General features: G+C 35.5%; 1 protein-coding gene across 5 annotated transcripts in view; it reads right to left on the reverse strand.

Annotated features, from left to right (window-relative positions):
- The window catches only part of SPART (spartin), a 41,256-nt gene that overhangs the window by 7,488 nt on the left and 12,929 nt on the right, over positions 1-20,839 (reverse strand). For all 5 annotated transcript variants that reach the window (XM_032611577.1, XM_032611579.1, XM_032611580.1 and 2 more), the window contains exons 3-8: positions 18,359-18,556; positions 15,983-16,138; positions 13,386-13,509; positions 8,780-8,974; positions 7,586-7,744; positions 7,418-7,508 (exon numbers count right to left, since the gene is read on the reverse strand). In XM_032611577.1, the coding sequence (XP_032467468.1) occupies positions 7,418-7,508; positions 7,586-7,744; positions 8,780-8,974; positions 13,386-13,509; positions 15,983-16,138; positions 18,359-18,556 (923 nt within the window). The remainder of the gene's footprint in view (positions 1-7,417; positions 7,509-7,585; positions 7,745-8,779; positions 8,975-13,385; positions 13,510-15,982; positions 16,139-18,358; positions 18,557-20,839) is intronic.

Consider the following 20,839-nt stretch of genomic DNA (forward strand, 5'->3'; position numbering starts at 1 on the left):
GTCTGCCTGCTGATGCAGGGGACACAAGTTTGTGCCCCGGTCCGGGAAGATCCCACATGCCATGGAGCGGCTAGGCCCATGAGCCACGGCCGCTGAGCCTGTGCGTCCGGAGCCTGTGCTCCACAACAGGAGAGGCCACAACAGTGAGAGGCCCACGTACCACAAAAACAAAACAAACAAACACAAAAAAACGAAGACCCATATACATGCTGTCTACAAGAGACTCACTTCAGACCTAGGGACACATACAGACTGAAAGTGAGAGGATGGAAAAAGATATTCCATGCAAATGAAAATCAAAAGAAAGCTGGAGTAGCAATACTCATATCAGATGAAATAGACTTTCAAATAAAGAATGTTACAAGAGACAAGGAGGGACACTACATAATGATCAAGGGATCAATCCAAGAAGAAGATATAACAATTATAAATAGATATGCACCCAACATAGGAGCACCTCAATACATAAGGCAACTGCTAACAGCTATAAAAGAGGCAATCGACAGTGACACAATAATAGTGGGGGACTTTAACACCTCAGTTACACCAATGGACAGATAATCCAAAATGAAAATAAATAAGGAAACAGAAGCTTTAAATGACACAACAGACCAGATAGATTTAATTAGTATTTATAGGACATTCCATCCAAAAACAGCAGATTACACTTTCTTCTCAAGTGCATATGGAACGTTCTCCAGGATAGATCACACCTTGGGTCACAAATCAAGCCTCAGTAAATTTAAGAAAACTGAAATTATATCAAGCATCTTTTCTGACCACAACGCTATGAGATTAGAAATGAATTACAGGGAAAAAAAACATAAAAAACACAAACACATGAAGGCTAAACAATACATTGCTAAATAACCAAGAGATCATAGAAGAAATCAAAGAGGAAATCAAAAAATACCTAGAGACAAATGACAATGAAAACATGATGATCCAAAACCTACAGGATGCAGCAAAAGCAGTTCTAAGAGGGAAGTTTATAGCTATACAAGCCTACCTCAAGAAACAAGAAAAATCTCAAATAAACCACCTAAAGGAACTAGAGGAAGAAGAACAAACAAAACCCAAAGATAGAAGAAGGAAAGAAATCATAAAGATCAGAGCAGAAATAAATGAAATAGAAACAAAGAAAACAATAGCAAAGATCAGTAACACTAAAAGCTGGTTCTTTGAGAAGATAAACAAAATTGACAAACCATTAGCCAGACTCATCAAGAAAAAGAGGGAGAGGACTCAAATCAATAAAATTAGAAATGAAAAAGGAGAAGACACAACAGACACCACAGAAATATAAAGCATCCTAAGAGACTACTACAAGGAACTCTATGCCAATAAAATGGACAACCTGGAAGAAATGGACAAATTCTTAGAAAGGTATAACCTTCTAAGACTGAACCAGGAAGAAACAGAAAATATGAGCAGACCAATCACAAGTAATGAAATAGAAACTGTGATTAAAATTCTTCCAACAAACAAAAGTCCAGGACCAGATGGCTTCACAGGTGAATTCTATCAAACATTCAGAGAAGAGCTAAAACCCATCGTTCTCAAACTCTTCCAAAAAACTGCAGAGGAAGGAACACTCCCTAACTCATTCTATGAGGCCACCATCACACTGATACCAAAACCAGACAAAGATACTACAAAAAAAGAAAATTACAGACCAATATCACTGATGAATATAGATGCAAAAATTCTCAACAAAATACTAGCAAACAGAATCCAACAACATATTAAAAGGATCATACACCATGATCAAGCGGGATTTATCCCAGGGATGCAAGGATTCTTCAATATATGCAAATCAATCAACGTGATACACCATATTAACAAACTGAAGAATAAAAACCATACGATCACCTCAACAGATGCAGAAAAAAACTTTTGACAAAATTCAACACCCATTTATGATAAAAACTCTCCAGAAAGTGGGCATAGAGGGAACCTACCTCACCATAATAAAGGCCATATATGACAAACCCACAGCAAACATCACTCTCAATGGTAAAAAACTGAAAGCATTTCTTCTAAGATCAGGAACAAGACAAGGATGCCCACTCTCACCACTCTTATTCAACACAGTTTTGGAAGTTTTAGCCACAGCAATCAGAGAAGAAAGGAAATAAAAGGAATCCAAATTGGAAAAGAAGAAGTAAAACTGTCACTGTTTGCAGATGACATGATACTATACATAGAGAATCCTAAAGATGCCACCAGAAAACTACTAGAGCTAATCAATGAATCTGGTAAAGTTGCAGGATACAAAATTAATGCACAGAAATCTCTTGCATTCCTATACACTAATGATGAAAAATCTGAAAGAGAAATTAAGGAAACACTCCCATTTACCACTGCAACAAAAAGAATAAAATACCTAGGAATAAACCTACCTAAGGAGACAAAAGATCTGTATGCAGAAAACTGTAAGACACTGATGAAAGAAATTAAAGATGATAAAAACAGAGGGAGAGATATACCATGTTCTTGGATTGGAAGAATCAATATTGTGAAAATGACTGTACTACCCAAAGCAATCTACAGATTCCATGAAATCCCTATCAAACTATCACTGGCATTTTTCACAAAACTAGAACAAAAAATCTTAAAATTTATATGGAGACACAAAAGACCCCGAATAGACAAAGCAGTCTTGAGGGAAAAAAACGGAGCTGGAGAAATCAGACTCCCTGACTTCAGACTATACTACAAACCTACAGTAATCAAGACAATATGGTATGGCACAAAAACAGAAATACGGATCAATGGAACAGGATAGAAAGCCCAGAGATAAACTCATGCACCTATGGTCAACTAACCTATGACAAAGGAGGCAAGGATATACAATGGAGAAAAGACAGTCTCTTCACTAAGTGGTGCTGGGAAAACTGGATAGCTACATGTAAAAGAATGAAATTAGAACACTCCCTAACACCATACACAAAAATAAACTCAAAATGGATTAAAGACCTAATAAAGACCAGACACTATAAAACTCTTAGAGGAGAACATAGGAAGAACACTCTTTGACATAAATCACAGCAAGATCTTTTTTGATCCACCTCCTAGAGTAATGGAATAAAAACAAAAATAAACAAATGGGACCTAATGAAACTTCAAAGCCTTTTCACAGCAAAGGAAACCATAAACAACACGAAAAGACAACCCTCAGAATGGGGGAAAATATTTGCAAACGAGTCAACGGACAAAGGATTAATCTCCAAAATATATAAACAGCTCATGCAGCTCAATATCTAAAAAACAAACAACCCAATCCAAAAATGGGCAGAAGACCTAAATAGACATTTCTGCAAAGAAGACATACAGATGGCCAAGAAGCACATGAAAAGCTGCTCAACATCACTACTTATTAGAGAAATGCAAATCAAAACTACAATGAGGTATCATCTCACACATGTTAGAATGGGCATCATCAGAAAATCTACAAACAACAAATGCTGGAGAGGGTGTGGAGAAAAGGGAACCCTCTTGCACTGTTGGTGGGAATATAAATTGATACAGCCACTATGGAGAACAGTATGGAGGTTCCTTAAAAAACTAAAAATAGAATTACCATATGACCCAGAAATCCCACTACTGGGAATATACCCAGAGAAAACCATAATTCAAAAAGACACATGCACCCCAATGTTCACTGCAGCACTATTTACAATAGCCAGGTCATGGAAGCAACCTAAATGTCCATAGACAGATGAATGGATAAAGAAGATGTGGTACATATATACAATGGAATATTACTCAGCCATAAAATGGAACGAAATTGGGTCATTCTTTGAGACGTGGATGGATCTAGAGACTGTCATACAGAGTGAAGTAAGTCAGAAAGAGAAAAACAAATATCGTATATTAACGCATATATGTGGAACCTAGAAAAATGGTACAGATGAACCGGTTTGCAGGGCAGAAATTGAGACACAGATGTAGAGAACAAACGTATGGACACCAAGGGGGGAAAGCCACAGGGGGGTGGTGGTGGTGGGGGTGGTGTGATGAATTGGGCGATTGGGATTGACATGTATACACTAATATGTATAAAATGGATAACTAATAAGAACCTGCTGTATAAAAATAAATAAAAGTGAAAAAAAAACCCATGTTTGATATGGGCCAATAAAGTAACAGCTACTATAAAGATATACTCTTTGTTTTCTGTGCCACATTTAACACATGCTAAATATGACCAAAACAAGAGAGGCAACCCTACTGTATTTAATCTGGTCACAAGACCTTTGGAATATTAGATTCAATTCTGGGTTCCATATTTTGAGAACAACACTGATGGAGGAAGGATCTGGAATTCAAACTATATATGGAATTGTTAAACTGGGAGTATTTAGTAAAGAAAAAATAAGTTAAGATATAATAATTGTGTTTAAATATTTGTATAGTTACCATATTGAAAAGAGAAGACTGATCCTATATAACTCCTGAGTAGATGTTATATAGAATTCATTTTGGGTAACATGACATCTGCCAAAGGAGATACCCTCAAATGGATTTGAATTTGCCCCTTCACCCAGTGCAAATTTAAGGGGAATTTTAATTAAAATTCATTAAATAAACCAATAAAATACTATACCTTATAAGAGTAAATTCTTATAGGAAAATATTTTTACTAAGCTTATTCTTCACAAATGTGTTCTAAGATAAAATATTACTGAGGGGAAACGAAAAATGCATCTAACTTACTGAAGTTATATTATTTTCCTCTAAACAATTTAAAGTGGAAAAAAAGGAGCTTAAAGGTGAACTTTAGAAGCTATGTAGAAGAGTGATGAATTATTTAATAGATACTATACTGCAATTAAATATAGCAGGTTTAAAGTTACTTAATTGCTTTTCATTGTTCCTGTAGGTCTTCATGTTCCTAAATCTAAAATAGGACAAAACTATTAATGTAACCAACAAAATAAAGTCTTAATAAATATTTCGTATACATCTACCTTAAAAATTTAGGAGAGTAATTAATTATATAGATCTTTAGGTAAATCATTCATAATCAATGAACACAGTCCTGAATCATAATCAAAACCATAAAAGGCATGGAGAATATACTTCTCTAATACAAACTGCCTTTAAATAGCTTAGATTAAAAAAATAATCCTCTGCATTGGCTTATACTACCAGAAATCAGATAAAGAAGTTTATATAATACTGGGTGGGCCAAAAAGTTCGTTTGAGTTTTTCCATAAAATGTTACATGACTACTTGAGGAAATAATTTCTCACAGACAATAAGAATACACATGTTCCAAAAATAGTAAGTTTTCTTTACTATACAAGCATCAGTTGGATGAGAGCAGAAAAACACAAATGCTCACTCTATCAGATAATTTTCACAGTGTAAATAAATGTAAACTCATAAATGTAAATTTATGTAAATTATTGAGAACTAAATTAAATGAAAGAACAACTAGCTTTTCCAATTCTTGAGTGATAAATATCACTGAGTTATTACTGGTTTAATACTTGCAGTTTCTTCCCCTAAAAAGCAATTTCTACTTCTGAGCCAGATTATTCATAAGTGAGAAAACAGTATTACTTGGACAAAACCTGTTATTCCCCACTGTCCCTCCCATCTTTCCAAGTTTTCTAATTAAGTTACTGCTAAGACTAAAGTACCCTTATAACTGGAAATACAAACCTACTGAACTAAATTCTCACCTGCTTTTTTTCACTCCATGAATCTCTGGAGGAAAGGATAAAACTAGCAATGTACACCATAACAGAAATAAATTAGCTCAGAACCACTGTTAAAATACCCTATTTATCATATTAAGTTCTCCTCACTAAGGACAAGAAATACAAAATCTACACCAAAACCTGTACTTCCTCATTATGTGAATCTCAAACCTTTTAACAGGGCTCCACTTAACTGTACTTAGGTAAGCATTTTTTTTTTCATTAAAGTAGGAAATGGGCAAACCCAATAAAGCACTTCCTACTTAATCATATGACTGCCTATTTATCTGTGCTAACATATGATAATCTGAAAATAACCCACTTTTGGTCTAAAAGACACTCTGACTTTCTCCTACTCTTGCAACGAAAGAAGAAACCATTTTCCTAATTATGACTCATCCATCAAAGTAACCTGAAAGGCATAACAAAAAGAGTGTTAGCGGTCAATGCCACAAGTAGCAGGAAGTGAGCTGGGAGACTTGAGTTTTACATCTCCACCAAAATTTCAGATCTACTCTACATTTTCTTTTCCAAATTCTTTGGTAAAATCGGCACTCCAAGATGATATGGCTGTGTTGCTTTGATTCTAAGGTATGCATGCCCCAGACTGAGCAGATAAAATCAACTCAGGCTGGAAATTAAGTTAGTATTTCCTAAACCAAAGGTAATTTATTGTGGTGGGAGGGAGTCTAAACACATGCTAGGTAGTGTTAGAAAATAACTCTAGATACTAAACTTGCACAGATATCCCAGTATCTGTATTCTCTGATACTGCATGACAGGGGGACCTGGCTTACATCCCAGCTCTACCACTTACTAGGGGGGGTACAATTCTTAACAAGTATTTAAGGCTCAAAAGCATTTGGTTTCTTCATCTGTAAAATGGAGATAATAGTGTTAAAGATTAAATACACATGGAAAGCACTGAACACAATGTTTGATATATAATTATTAACTCAAATGCTGTCAGTGAGTAAATAATTAACACAAATAACCAAGAGTTGAGAACACCATTATTTTTTTTCTTCAAAATAAAATTAAATATTAAGATCTAAACTAATTCAAAGCTAAGAAGGCAACTCAGGTCCTCCATACTAAATTTAAGTTTAGCCCTCTAGTACTTATAAAGACAGAATAAAGAGCTAAAATCAGAAAATCCTGTTCTTAAGTCTTATCTTTAATACCACTTATCGGATAAGCTTGAATAAATCATTCATTTCTGTTTGTCTATTTCTTAATGGTAGGTCTTCTCATACCATCTGTCTATTCCAATAGAGATGCACAGTGGTAGATTCATAAGGTGTGAAAATTTAACATTCTTTGTATATAGAAGGGGCTAGTATTAACAAAGTACAACAGTTTAATTACAATTCAAGTTTTCCCCGTCAAAACTATAGGCAAACATCACCCATCAAGAACATGCAGTTAATAAGGCATACAGAAATTCCAGGCATTAAAAAAAAAACTTAAACCTATTCTTTCCATTAATGATGAACAAGTATTTATAACAGTAATATAAAGGCAAAGTCACAGTAATACTATTAATTTGCTAAAACTTTATTTTTCTCCCTACTTAAAAATAGCAAGTGAAAAAAACTGTTTTATCAGATACTTAATAAAAATAACTACACAATCATTTTAACTGTCCTAGAGTTTTACAAATGCTACAAGAGATTTCATCATTAAAATGATAAAATTCAACTTACTTGTATCTGACAGTTTGTACAGTTTCTACTGAAACATTATTAACAATGCATTTAGCTGCACATTCCAATCCTTGCCAGACAGTTGAAAATCCTGCAAATACATTTAAAAGTAAGTCAAACCAGCCCTCAGCAAAAAGATCTTCCTAAAGTTTTAGACCTTTATGTTACCTTGAACACTGCTTGCTGCTACAACCATAGCACCATCCAGGGGAGACTTCCCATTTTTGTCTTTTTTAAGAGATTCTGGAACAAGTTTGCTTCCATGCTTCTTGACATGTGGAGCTAATTCCTTTCCAACACAATTTGCTACAGTACAAACTCCGTCAACTAATATAACCATAAAAAAACAAAAACAAAAAAACTTAGCAAACAATGTATTCTTCCCTTGATTTTACCACTCTCACTTAGCAAAAGTCTTCCATGAGCATCTAAAGTTGTTTTACTGTATAATGTTACCATTCCTATTTAAAAAAGAATGAAAACAGGGCTGGTTACTTTTTAAATAAAGGCTATTGCTTAGTTTAAGGATGTGTTTGCAGAGATTATTGACTCTTAAATATAATGTTCTTTTTGGCAATTTGCTTAGAAGAGAACCATCCACCTTTTCTATCTGCAATGCAAGACTGGTAGGTCCAACTTTCATGTTTTCCAGCTAAGCGTATTCATACTTTTTCTCCCTATCAGCAAATACTCACTGAAATAGTAATAAAGTATTTAAGTCTATGTAAAAATAAACAAACCAAAAATATGACTCCAAAGAATACCAAATACCAAAAAGATAATCTAGCTAAATTTTATGACAATCCTCTAAGGAGCTATCTGACCATCTTAAAATACCAAACTTTAGAGCTGTGATCCTCAAAGGAGAGGGGTTTAGAGGCATATTACTAGGGAAGGCTGATACCAGAATCACTAGGTCAGCTTTATTCAAGGCAATACATCCCTCACTCACTCTTGACTCTCAACTGCTTATGCAGTGAGTTGTCCTTAAAAGAATGTGTCATATTCAAGGATAGCAAATACATTCCTTTTCAAATGCACAGACACTCCCCTCTCCAACACAACAAAACCACCCCTAACCAGTGTTTCTCAGACTTTAATATGCAAATAAGAATCACCTAGAGATCTTATAAAAATGGAGGTATTGAATCAGTAGGTGTGTCAAGTGCCTGAAATACTTCTAAGGCTCTCAGGTTGATGTTGCTGGATTACTGATTCTACCCTGAGTAGAAAGGCAAAACTGCTTTGTCCTAATTCTTTACTCTTAAATTTAAAACATCTAAATGAGATTTAGATTAACCTGGACTAAGAGATTATTTTTATTTAACTGAAAAAAAGTAAAGGAATCTAAAGTTACTTTACCCAGGAACTGACTGACTTTCGCTGCTCCTCCGGTAGCCTGTTTTGCTATATAAAGTCCCTTGGTCACAGTTGGACTAACTTCCACTGGTTTTTCTTCTGGTTGAATCCGTTCTCGGAGTTTAGAAGCACCTTTCTGGATGGCTTTGCCAGTAAACTCAGCACCTTTGACCAAACCCCAACTCACCCAGGAAGCACCTTTTTAAAGGAGAAATTTTTGAATTGCACAAAATTAGGACTGATTATATACCTTTAAGCCCTTTAACAAATAACTGATCAACAGGAAAAAAAAAACCAAGGAGTTCAATATTCAAATCCCAAACATGCCATAAATTTTCAAGCCAACTTTGTACTTGTAGTGTTCTGCCTGTAATATATACCTTTTCTAAGTAAATCTGTGTTTCAATACTTAGGTCATAGATCACTCAACAACAGTTCTGTATTACTCTATGCTGTCACTACAACTTGTAGGCATCTCTATATATTACTTACCACAGTATACTACTGTTAGGGACTAATTTGGGGTTTTGGTGCCATTACGATGGTATTTGGCTAGAAGACCCAGTATCCTTGTTCTTTTTGCCTTAGTCCAGGCACCACTTTTCCCCCACAAAGCCTTGAAGCTGACAGATACACCAACAACCTGTATCTCAAACACCAAGGCAGAACTTTTGCTTGTTTGCTTTGGGCTAAAGACATAAGGCAGGGGGTTCTGCTCCTTCCTCAACCCCAAATCCCTTGATCTCAGCACCTTTTAATTTGCACTTTAAAGCGAACGACAAAGACATGAGAACTCCCAAAAAATTCAGGAGAAGAAAAACTCTAAAAGAAAAGAAGATTGAGCTATTTCGAGCTATTTCTCATGAGACGAGGCCCTAGCCTTTTGCTTTGCTCATGCTTCTTGCAGCAAGAATGAAAGAAGCAGAGATTGTCAGAGAGAAAGCAGGGTGACAGAGACTTCTCTAGTGAAAAGAAAAGGCCTTGAGCTAGACAGCATGTGGGAAGAGGAGAAGTGGGAAGGAGATGGGAGAAGCAAGAAAACAAACACAAGGGGAACAGTTTTCCCTAAGAGGGGGGAGGAAAGTGTTACCCTCCCCTGGAGAGAGTTACAATTTTAAATAACTCCTTTTTGGCTATACCCTGAAACAATGAGCTTTTAAAAATACTTAAGTATGTTTTCCAAGATCTGTGCCGTGGTTTTTACGTAATTACTTCAGCCCATTAGTAAGCATGCATCCAATGATGTGAAAATCATACCCATTTAAAAATGTGAATGAAAAGTACCAAGTAGTAACTGATTGGAAAAATTGATGTGTTTCTCTTCCTGTTTCAGACAACATGTCCACCTCTGGCTCCAACCCTATCCCCACTGTCCTACCCTTGGCGGAGGATCAGGGCACAAACCCAGGCAAACAGGCTCCAGTCAGGAGTTCACATAACAATAAAGGGACTGAAGATGTCTAGTCAAGAAAAAAATTATGTGTTTTTAGAGTTAACTGATAGATTGAAAAGTGTTAGGTGAAAAACAGCTGAACTTGAAGTTAAGGAAAACTAATAAATCATAAAATAAATGACAATGAACAAAGGAGAGCTCAAGTAGACTATAATCCTACAAAGAAACTATATCAAACAAGGGGGACGGAGTCCATCGATGACTTTCAGAAAAATAAGTGGAAGTGAGATACATGAAAAGTCACAGGACTAATAAAGAGAAAAACTAGATGTTAATTATAAACAAGATATCACCATGGAAGAGATAATTAAAACTGTAAAGGCTGCAATAGAAGATACGGAAATACAGTATTTCATTGGTAGCTATTAAGATCTTTCAAACGGCATGTGTAATGCCAGATATAGATTTATTCTATCCATGTCTGCGTCCTACACACCCAGTTAATGCTGAGAGATAGCAGGCAATGAATGAATGCTGAATGAGAGGTTGGCAGATGACATAAAATGACCTAATTCAAACCTAACCCAATGGGGGCTCTATTCAGTCTACTGCCACCAATCTTCTACCTCCTCCCAAATTAGCTTATTAGACGCTACTCCATCTAAAATGTTTGGCAGCTGCCTTCTTAAAGTGTAATGTAAGTCTAAGCTTCTCACACCAATTTTCTACATGTGTAAATTTTAAGCATTGTTTTTTCACCTCTTACATTCATACCGTCCAAGACTACAGCTTTCACTGATCTTTACTCATCATTGGCTAAGGTGAATGAGCTCAGTTTAGATCCCTGGTTACTCATCTTTGTACAGAACCTACATGAGTCAGGTAGAAATAGTCTCTTGACAGATCAGATAATTTTTTCTGGAGTAAATTTTGGATATTTCTTACACCTTTCTCTGTAACTCATACCTTAAGTATTCAGTGAGCTAGTTGTTTTTCATGCTACCTATTAAAAAGTATAACTAAGGAGACAGGTATTCTGATTGGCAGTTAAATAGTTTTAATGTCATTATTAGGGCTATTGCTAAAACTCTAGCCCTGAGGATACAGGATGAAAAGGAAGAGAGTAACAAGCCTGAAGACACTAAAGTCCCAAGTAGTAAAGAAGGTCTCTAAGTGTTACTAGAAGGTAGTTTTGGCTCATTTTCAAATGATGCACTGCTAACAGTTCTTTTGAAATCTATGAAGAGATCTCTCCTCAGCATCAGCTGGCTCTCAGGATGATCTACTTCTTCGAAGAGAACCAGTGTGTGGAATCTGTATGGTATCTAGGAGTCCTAAGATTTTGTGGCCCATGGTATTTTCCAAAGACGGTCAAAAACAGTATCTCCTGTTCCACATGTTCTTTCAACATGACCTTGACATTCTTCCCATTGAGAAATGGGGTCTATGTCACATTTCCTTGAATCTGGGCAGGCTTGTTACTTGCTTATAACTAATGATGCTGGAAATTTCCAAGAGTATGTCAGAGATGGTAATGCAGCTTCTGCCTATTTGGTGGACCATTCACACTTGAACCCTGAGCTACTACACAGATGCCAGATGAGCTTAAGGCTGCCCTGCTGTGAGGAAGTCAAGAGGCATGGAGAGGTCATGTGTAGGCAGTCCTAGATCTTGAGCTCTCCTAACCCAGATGCCAACTTCAGTGTGACTGAAGGAGCCTTCAAATGATTCCAGCCCCCAGCTACTGAGTCACTAGTCGGCCTTTGACTCTTCCTAGCTGAGGCCCTGACATCATGAAACAGATACAAGCCATCCCTGATATGACCTTTTGGAATACCTGACCCACAGAATTCCTAAGCGTAAACAAATTGTTGTTTCACATCATTAAGTTTGGGATGGTTTGTTACACATGGATACTATACAGTCTTATAGCAGTATAAACTCAAAAACTTAATTACCTTTGAATTTAGTTACCTACATATGTGTGGATAAGGGCTAATTTTCTGAACACTGAGCTAATTAACAACTTAGCAACCTGTAAAGTTAGGGTGCAAGGTAGTAAGAGTGAAGGTTTCTCTTTACAACTTTTGTTTTTTTGATGTGCACCATTTTTAAAGTCTTTATTGAATTTGTTACAATATTGCTTCTGTTTTACATTTTGCTTTTTTTTGGCCGGGAGCCATGTGGGATCTTTGCTCTCCAACCAGGGATTGAACTTGCACCCCCTGCACTGGAAGGCAAAGTCTTAACCACTGGACCACCAGGGAAGTCCCTTTACAACTTCTTTAAAAATCTCTTTCAAGGATAAATTTTAACTGTTACACATATATTTGAAAATTTGGCTTTATCTTTTCTACTTGTCTCAAGCAGCTCTTTGACATTGGGCAAAATATTTTGTTTGCTCCTAGCTACTTAATCATTTTTCACTTATTTTAGTTTGTTGGTTTTTCATGTTAAAGATTTCCTCTGCTTTAGACACCTCCATTATTCTAATGAGTTTAAACCTATAAACCAGAGATCGAAACCTATATTGATAGTCTATTAAATAACTAGTCAAGATCCCCTTACTGGGTCATGAATTTGACTTACTGAATAATAATGACTGGCCATGTTTTTTAAAAAACAAAATATAAGGTCTCAATCTGAGACTGCAGTTAAATTGTTAACCAATTAAAGTATAAATACATGTGTCAGTAATGATTATTTTGTTTTTAAAATAAATGATCTGAAGCCCTTTCTAACCGTAATTAAATAGTAGGGTCTACTTCCCAAACAGCTTGGCTTTAATTCTCAGGTCTCCTCATGCCTGTATTGCCATAAAGTTAGGCAAGTGCTACTTTGCTTCCAAAGACAGATGAATGTCATTTTTTTGGTGGAGGAGGAGGAAGGAGAGGGGAGAAAAAAAGATTAAGGGGGAATTTCAAAGGGGAAAGGAAAATAACTAATTTTATGTTCAGAGCTATTCTGAAAGTTTGGAGATTCTTGAAGCTTTCCACTACCAATTTTCCCAAGAGTAAAACAGAGAATAATAGAGCAAGAAGAACTTACACCAATATGACAATATGTGACATTCAAAGAGACTAGTTCCTTCTATTTTTAAATATTTATAAACTGATCATTTAAAACCAAAACATAAAATAGTATCTTTCCAAGTATTCTCTAATGGGATTCAAAGGTTTCACATTATGCAGGCAAAAGTTAACATTACTATAATACCTGACAAAATGTTCTGAGCCACTTTCTCACTCCATTCAGGTAATTCCTTTGCTTGTTCTTCTGAAACTGGCTCGTAAGGTACAATGTGACTCAGATTAACTTCTTCACTTGAAGTACCTTTGGTCTAAACAGTAAAAATATTTCAAAATGTGAAATAAATACTAAGAGGAGGAAAAATCATAAGCATTTTGTAATAAAATATTAAGCCAACAAATACTAATTAATGAAAATATTTCCAGGCAACCTAGTTATAAGTACATTTTATTACATAAAGCGCAATACCATAACCACCGTGAAGGTGAAAACTGTTCTGGTCTTATGTTAGGTACCATTGGTAAGTAAGATTTAAATACCAACATACCTCCAATACAGCATTTATCAAATTATAGTTAAATTGATTAATTTTTTTCTTTCTTTGACCACTCTGAGTTCCTTCATAGAGCTATCACCCCCTAGATATTGGTATGTATGCATACAGTACTCAGTAAGGTTAAAAGATTTCTGTTAAATGACTCAGTCAGTAAGGAAGAATGTATCCAAATAAACTGGTTTTGACAGAAATCAAGTAAAAGTAAATAAAAGTATATAAACACAGAATCTACCATTCCATTTGAATGGAAATGGGAAACAGAAATACTTGTACTTTGCTAATTTAACAGCTAGGGCCAACATTCAAAATCTCAAAGCTAAATTTGTTTTCATTCTAAAAACTTAGGAGTAGGCTAACTCAGACCTCATTATAATTTGCAACTTCTATCTTTGACAATGTGCCAATGTCCCTAACATATAAAGAGCTCCTAGAAATTGTGAAGAAAAGGACTAACAACCCAGTAATAAAAATGGACAAAGGACATAACTAGACATCACACAGAAAACAAAATTCAAGTTACCCTTATGCATTTGCTCAACTCACTCATAATAAAATTGATGCAAATTCATATATTCCAATATATTTCTCTCATCATCGGATTGCCAAAAAATAGACCACCACTCTGTTGAGCAGGCTGTGGGGAGACAGGTATGCTCCAACAGCTACTGGTGCAGTGCTGAATAGTATACTCCTTAGGGAGGGCAATGTAGCAAAATCTATCAGAATTACAAATGCATTTACCTGTTGACACAGTAACCCCATCTCTAAGAATTTATTTGATGAATTACCTGCAGATGTATGAATCAATGGCTCTACAAAGTCATTCATTGAAGCACTGTTTGTAATACCAAACAACCACACCAAACACCCCTCAATAAGAGACTGATTAAAGAAACTATGATATATTCATACAATGAAATATAAGGTAAAAAAGACTGAGGAAGTTCTCTATTTACCCCAGACTTTATTATCAAAAAAATATATATATATATAGGACACTCTATATGATGTTCCCTTATGTATAAGAAAGGGAGAGAAATAATTACAGATTTTGTTTGCTTTTATCTGCCTCAAAAAATCCAGGAAAGAAACACAAGATCCTAATAAAAGTAATTACCGACAGTGGCAGAAGGAATGGTGTAGACAGGGACAAAGGTGGGAGTAAAGGTTTCCAAAAGTATATATATTTTAAGATAATTGGATTTTTTTTTTAACCAAGGAATTAAATTTTTAAAAATGAAGTTCTAACTTCCATTTTGAACTCCCAATGTCCTCATAAAGCTGGTCTAAGATGCTCAACATAACCCACAGTGACAGTTGGCAAGTAAAAGTAGAATATTCATGTGATATTCATTAATTCCAAAGACAATTACTGAGCACTTATAATATGGAATACAACAAAGAACAGTACGAAACTGTTTACAATTCAATACTCACACAGTGTTACTTTCTTTCACCATAGGTTTGCTTATTTCACCTTCGGGACTCATCTTAGCCATAGTGCCTTCCAGGAGGAGCCTCCTTAACTGCTTCCCACACCACTCATCTAAGTGGAAGGTATAACCTAGCGTTCTAGACAACTTATGTACTTTCATCTAATGATCACATTGGGTAGAAATTATCTCTTTGCTAATCTGTCCTCCCCACTAGATGGGAAATATTTTGAGATGAGAAATTAAAATTTTTTCCCACTATGCTCATCTTTCTAGCACTCAATAAATATTTCCTAAACTCTAATCCAAATTTACCATTTGGAACATATCACAAAATCTAAGAAATGAAAGAAGAAACTACTAAGTGTATTTTTTTAAAAGCCCATTTTCTCTGTTTTGTTGACTATTAATGAAGAAGTAAGGAACTGAATAAAAATGGTAGTGTAAGGAAAAGCATACCTAGCCCCAAGATCTTGGTGTATATAGGAAGGTGGAGAATAACACAAAACAAAAAGCATACACATCATTAACGTAATTATAAAAATCTTTCAAATAGTTGCAAAAAACTATCCCCCCAAACATAGATTACCTTTTAAAACAGTTTAAATAACAAATACTTGGAAAGGGAAATACTAAAGCTGATTATAATTATTTTACCAGTGATAACTTTGTGAATCTGCAAGTTGCTCTGCTTCAGTAAATGGGGATCTTATAAATAATTTAAACTGGTGAAAGGTACCATTAGAATAGAACACACACTCATACCTTGTTGATCTTTCACTTACTCTACTAACCTTTTTCCCCCGTTTTCCCTTATGACGCACATCCTTACTGCCTGGGTCCAACTGTCTCACATCAGTGCCACTGGCTTCCTTCAATTGGTTAGAGGGGCATCTTGATCTTCCAGGGATTTGGAATTCATTTTCTCCTTCTGCCCGGTCCCAGTTGGCCTAGGGAGTAAAGGCCTAAGTTTAGCTCAAATTCAAATTTCCTCTAAGCTACAGTACACCATGCTCCAATAATATACCTATTCAAATGACAGTGTTTTACAACTACTTTTACTAGTTTTTCTCTATACTTTTATCTCACCACCAAACCTCAAACGTTTGAGTTCTTTGGCTCACAGGATATGGCCTAAAGCAAATTTCAAAAAAACGAAGTACAAGAGATAAACTTATAGCAGTAGTTGGTACAAGTGATCGTTAAATCAGATGCAGCTACATTTGAATTTAGTTAAACAATAAATTATAAGTTTTAGAAAACACATACAAGACTAAATGAGTTTAAAGGCAATTAACAATTGGGAGATTGGGATTGACATATATATACTAATATGTATAAAATGGATAACTAATAAGAAACTAATGTATAAAAAAATAAATTAAATTCAAAATTTCAAAAATAAATAAATAAAGGCAATTAACAAACCTCATGTCCAGTTTAACTACTCTGCATTGTTGGAAGGCTGATTTTGTTTTTCCATTTTTGCACTCAACACTAAAGATAATCTGCTTGCGTACACTTTGCTGAATGAATGCTTAAGAGTAAAGGCAAATCAAAAGTATAGCTAGTAACTAGCTTTTGTTTACTGTTGGAGTTCTAGGACAATATAGAAAACTAAAAATAACATTCAACCAAAAAAATAAAACTGAACAGAGGAAATAAATATATAACCTAAAGGTCAGTTTAATTTCTTTCCTAGAGTCCAGTAATACAGGCCAAATGAATGTAGGGGTAAAGGGAGAAACAGCTCCATAAAAGGTCTGGAATACTTAAGGAATGTCACTTCATTCAGCTAGTAAACAGCAAAGCTTATTAGACTTAAACCCATATCCATTTGACCATGTTGCTGCTTTTGTAAACTCCTCTCCTAAGCACATCGAGGCTACACAGACTTCTGTATGGGGGCCATGGGTTTTGTTAACGCAGCTTAAATATCTAGTATTTAAGAACATGTTGATCACCAGGTCATTCTCATATATAGTTCTTACAACGTAATGCTGAGATGACTCTCCGACCTTTCACTTAGCTGGTGATCTGCTCCCACCACCTCTGATCTTAAATTTTTAATACAAGTATGGATTAAAAGTGTATTCTATTTCCTCAGAAAAAAGGAACCAATCTTTCATGACTGAACTCAAAGGAAACTATTTTGTGAAATCCTCCCAGACCTCCTTTCACTTTTATTTCCATCACCTCTCATACTGTACTGTGGTTATTCAACAGACTGTAAGGTGCTCAAGAATAAGAGCTGTTATATATGTATCTTTATAGCCTCCTCTGTTCTTTCTTCCCACCCCATCATTTAACATAGAACCAGGTTAAATAATGAATTCTAAGTATCTGCTGACTGAAAGAGAAAATAAAAGATTACACTACCATGCTGTCAATCTCCTTCAACCTCAGATAACTGTCAGTATTCACAATCATATTTTCCCCCTCTTGTCCTACATTAGGATGGGCAAGAACACTTAAAGAAAACATCTCCATTATACTCTATTTCAACTCCCTATAACAGATCAGCATGTGGGCAGAGGAAATGGGCTAAATAAGGCAAGTTCACAGGATGACCAACCGTATTTTAAATCACATTTTATTTTGCCTTCGTTCATCATGAGAACAAAGACAATTCCCTCAAACGAAACCTGTTCCTCAAGTCATACCCCTAAAATGTCCAATATTACCCAGATGCTAATGCTGAAATTACCGTCACTTCACCATTTAGTCCCATTGGCCCACTTTCCCAACTGAGAAGTAAGACAGTGGTCATAACAAAAGCAAATATTCACAGAACATTACTACTTGCTAGCACTGATGTATGTGCCTTAATGTATTAACTTTTAATCTTCATCAGAGCCCAATGAAGTGGATGTTACCATTATCCTGACTTTATGATAAAGAAACTAAACTATAGAGAAGATCAACAGCTTGAGTTAAACAGCTATTAAGCGGAAGAGTTCAAATTCAAACAGAGGCAATCTGACTCCAGAGACCACAATCTTAATCACTATTTACAGCCAATTCCCAACTTGTATTTGTGAATACGCAAGCAAATTATATACTCTCAGTTTCCTAACTCTGATCACATTAGAGCTTATTACAGTTTCTTTAAAAGCAGAAGTGCTTATGTTACAGTAGGTTTACATCCTGAAGCTGATCGCACAAGTTACCTGGAGCCGAAGGTCAGACATTTGTCTTAACAGATCCTCAAAGAGTTCTCTATCATCTTCTGGTAATTCAGAAGACAAGACGACCCCCACAAAGCATCCTGATGCTTGTAACATTGTATCAGGAAACATGTAGGCTCCTATAGTACATTTAAGAACTGGAGATCTATCAGGAACTAGAGGATACAACCAGTCACAAACCTGAAAAGGTTAATTTAAAACAAATCAATTAATAGAACTAGGTTTTCACCGAGGTTTTAAATATTGTTATACTAGCAAACGCACATTTTAAAGTTTGAAATGCATTTTACAAGGCTTTCTAGAACCATTAGCATCGACAAACCCCCAATAAAAATCAGCCATTTGCTAGTCTGATCTCCCTGCAAAACACTCACAGGAACTGTGCTAAAAATGTTATTGCTCCACTAATTATATAGTCTTAAAACTGGTGCCCTTAAACAGCCCACTGTTAACCAATAATGAGTCTAGCTTTAAATAAATGGTCAAAGTAAATAAGGTTTTCTTTATTATTCAAATTAGACATCCCTTTGTGGAAAAAAATAAAATCAAACTGTTTCCAAGTACTCCAAATGTATTCACTGATTTAATCCTCTTGGTTAGTGTTGTCATTTTAACTACAAGAAAACTGAGGCACACAGAGGTTAAGTTGCTCAGAGTCAACAACCAAAAAGTGGGGCTAGGGTTTAAGCACATGCTATCTGCCACGGGAGAAACTAAACAATTATTTTAATTAGAAACCCAGCATTCAAAATGTTGAATTTTCTTTTAACTAAACCCAACCTGATCTGACAGAGCAAGAAGATTAAGTTACATTTATGGGTTCACTATCTATTGGGAAGTTAAATCAAAATGGCACAAAGCTGCCCTGCAACGTCATCTGGCGACGTCAGATTATCACAATAAGACTTAATTAAGCTCACCTCCTAGAGCTCTAAATTCAGAAGAAACTAAGTTTAAATCAGAATACCCAAATTATTCATTTCCATTATTCTTTGAGTGACCAGAATATAACTTCACCCCTCACCCAGGACACGTTCTTCCTAATATTAAGAAACTTGGGAGAATAGATTATCAAAATACTGTGCAATAAACATGAGTCAATGGGATTAAATATTTCATATAAACGATGGAAAATCCTGGTATATTATCATCATCTCTGACCAACAGAATACGAATGTGCAGGGATCAAGCACTCAAGTCTGACTCTTTCCTAGAAAGTGCTTAACAAACATTTTCAAATTCTTTTTTTAAATGGATTCTCTTCTTTTAGTCATCTCAAAAGCCACTCTCCAACTTTTATAAAAGTCAAACTTCAGACAAGTTACAATAAAACTGATTACTGTATTTTCCAAAGTATGATATATAACCATCTGTGGTATACGAAATTACTTCAAGTAATATACAAACTAAAGTTGAGTAGCAACATATTTTAAAATGTATTAGGGAAAAATATGGTATCTTTCCCTCAATTTCACAGTTGCTATTGTTTAGGAAAAAATTAACAAATGAGACATTTAAATAAAAATATGAATAACAAGTGTTGGATTTAACAAAAAAAAATCATAATGGTTATACTTAAATGACTAAAGATTGGGAAAGGTTTCTTTTAATATGCCATGATTTCTCTAAGATTAACTACAATTCTGGTCATCTTGACTGAAATGGAGTATCCTCAAATCTTCTCAAATAAAACTTTATAGACCTTTCTCAGGGTAGATTATTACAGATTGGTGAGCTCATCCATCACAGGCTGACTTCTCCCAGTTTCACTTTCAGAGGGCAATCTCATGTCCAAGTTGCCTATGAACTGACTATAAATTTAACAGGTTTAAAAAGTATATTAGAACTAAAGTCAAGAGAAAAATAGTTGTTAGAAGCCACAGAATTCTAGTCTGCCTATTTAAAACCAAATTAATTTCTAATTTCCTAAATAAAGCAATAGCGATTTTTTTGCAGCGTAAAAAATTACATCTAGGGCTTCCCTGGTGGCGCAGTGGTTGAGAGTCCGCCTGCCGATGCAGGGCACACGGGTTCGTGCCCCGGTCTGGGAAGATCCCACATGCTGCGGAGCAGCTGGGCCCGTGAGCCACGGCCGCTGAGCCTGCGCGTCCGGAGCCTGTGCTCCGCAATGGGAGAGGCCACAACAGTGAAAGGCCCGCGTACCGCAAACAAAAACAAAAACAAAAAACAACGACAACAACAAAAATTACATCTAACTTCTAATACTTAGCTGTTTCAATGTTTGATTTTTAGAACAAAAAAATTCAGTAAACACCTGGTTACTCTCTTTAAGGACACTGCTACAAATATCCGAATACATGTAAATGAGAGCCCCTTAAAAAGACTCAAACTCTGGGTACAATTTTACATTTTATTTAGGACTCAAAATAGGAGATGTTGGAAAGGTTAAAAACAAAATTAAAAGAACTAAGACAGAACAAATTTTTACTAGAGAACAAGTCA

Source organism: Phocoena sinus, chromosome 18, assembly GCF_008692025.1.
Source record: "Phocoena sinus isolate mPhoSin1 chromosome 18, mPhoSin1.pri, whole genome shotgun sequence".
In the NCBI taxonomy this organism is placed as follows: Eukaryota; Metazoa; Chordata; class Mammalia; order Artiodactyla; family Phocoenidae; genus Phocoena; species Phocoena sinus.